At 50.4% G+C, this 2,214-nt stretch overlaps 1 protein-coding gene across 1 annotated transcript; it reads right to left on the bottom strand.

Moving 5' to 3' along the window:
• Window positions 1–29: 29 nt before the first annotated feature.
• Window positions 30–1,764, bottom strand: LOC115006036 (protein sprouty homolog 3). Its single transcript, XM_029428063.1, has one exon. It carries the CDS (start codon window positions 1,762–1,764, stop codon window positions 853–855), a length of 912 nt encoding a protein of 303 aa, XP_029283923.1. The 3' UTR covers window positions 30–852.
• Between the last annotated feature and the right edge of the window lie 450 nt (window positions 1,765–2,214).

Raw genomic sequence — 2,214 nt, 5'->3', positions numbered from 1 at the left:
CTGCCGGGGTAAACATTGTCCATCTACCTCACAGTGCTTTTCCTTTACAAATGAGCTTAATAGCATTGAAATACTCTCAGTTCGTACAGTGCATGGTCCATTTTTTTTGGTGTCAAACTGTTGTTACAGATGTGTTGCAGAAGTGTCTCACTTTATGCCTTGGTGCTTTGCTAAGAGTCCCAGTCAGATATGCACTGCAGCACAACCTTGTTTTCTTCAATCAACTTTTTTGTGGAGTTTTCTGAAGGTCTTTGTGGTATAAATCCTTAATCTCACATGCTTCTTCTGACTCTCTTTCTAGAGGACAGAAACTCTGTTGGCATAGACCGTACACATCGCCACAGGCGTCTTTCCTTCATGATTTGGTCCATCGCCCGTCTCAGTGCTCTGTGGGTTCTCTTTGCAGAGGGTGGGGAGGAAGGATCTTCAACAATAAATAAATAGATTTTAACACGTCCAGATTACACCACAGAATGCAGAAAGAGGTGATTTATGTTTGGGGTTCTTGGTTAAGGTTGAAGGGCAGTCCAGCAAAGTACGACCACTTCTTCTTCAGGGTGAGTTTTTTTGTTTTTAGGCGTGAAGTCTCCAACGTGAACAGGCACAGTAAAGCTTTGGTCCCTCCTGAGCTGGAGATGAAATAAATTCAAGGTACATTAGGTGAACAACACTTCACGGTTGGTTGGTTGGTTGGTTGGTTGGTTGGTTGGTTGGTTGGCTTGTTGTATGTAGGTAGGTGGGTCACAATGGCATTGTCATCACAATGTCAGCTGTGGCACTGTTGATTGGCGACAGCGTTGCTTTGGCGACGGCTGAGGGGAAATGGATTTAACGGGCCCCCTTTCAGGCCTGTCATAACGGCTTCTCCAGGGCCTTGCTGCGGAGCGAGGGATGACCAGGGTTGGGGTTGGATGCAGAGATCTTGCGGCACACAGTGTTGGTGTTGCTGCACCTGCAGCCGGGGCGCGTGGTGCGGTCGTGGGCACACTGGCACAGGGCAAGGCACAGCCTGGCAGGGGGGTAGCAGCAAAGGCAGGGAAGGCAGAGCGACAGCAGCCCCATGGTGCCCCAGCGAGCACAAGCATGAGCTGGAGCGCAGGAGCACGGCCGGTCAGCACAGTTATCCTCGTCATCCTGGGCGGAGCAGTGGTAGAACAGGCCTTTAACACAGCACAAGCAGGTGCCATACTCCACAGCGCTTTCGGCGCTGCACAGACAGCGCTGTCCACAGGCCCAACAGGAAGGCAGGCGGCGGGGAGCGCAGCACTCTTGGCACTTACAGCGACCACACTGCTCGCAGATGAACAAATGAAGGCCCAGCTCTGCCTCGTCCTCTGTCAGGCCTTTACCCAAGGAAGCATCAGGCTTGAGTTCTCCTTTGGGCTGAGAACGGACCACCGAACCGAGACCAGAGTGAGACGGTGTCAAACCTACCAGTAGCCGCTGGTCTGAGGTGGCACTGGTCCTTGACATGGAAGAGCTTATGGTACTGGAACGGCTCAGGTGGGACGGGTGAGCGGACTGCTGCTGACTTTGGCTGCGGTGCAGGGCCGAGTGGAAGGAAGGCTGGGGGTAGTGGGGGTATGATCCATGAGGGTTATGGTCATCATGGGCATAGAAAAATCCGGACACGGATGAAGGTTCCAGCGCCACGGGCCTCTCCACATAGTCATTGTTGGCCCGGATGGCACGTATCTGGTCAAGTGACAGTACTGGGACCTGTTGGAGGTCCAGCTCCATCCTGAAGGAATGAGCAGGGTCCATCCTGGTGAGCCAGGCCGGGTGGCACCGGGGCTGCAGGCCGGGGCTGGGGCAAGATGCTCCCAACGCTCACGGCACATCAGATAAACCTGCAAACACAGAGAAAGGAAGCGGGTTATTGATGATGAATTAACCTTCGATGATTCCAGATCATCAAATTCCAAATCATCATTTATCATGCTATGTTACAATATGTGGACATATTTTAAGTGCGTTATGTATCTTATACTAAATCCTGAAGGAACCTTTTGAAACCTTGTTGTTTGAAGCCTTTCTGTGTCATTGTGAGGTCACAGAACGTTACTCTTAAGTCCCTCAGATATTATCCAGACCTAGAACTCTTATCTCATTATCTTTTACCATGTTTTCTAACCATAATTATTTTATACTTTATTAATTACTTAGTGTCTTAAATCCCCCCAAAGAATGTATGAACATCCAGTGCATCCTCTG

The sequence above is a fragment of the Cottoperca gobio genome, unplaced genomic scaffold (genome assembly GCF_900634415.1).
Source record: "Cottoperca gobio unplaced genomic scaffold, fCotGob3.1 fCotGob3_434arrow_ctg1, whole genome shotgun sequence".
Classification (NCBI taxonomy): Eukaryota; Metazoa; Chordata; class Actinopteri; order Perciformes; family Bovichtidae; genus Cottoperca; species Cottoperca gobio.
Note: the sequence above shows the minus strand (reverse complement) of the source record. Positions and strands in the feature narration are given on the sequence as shown.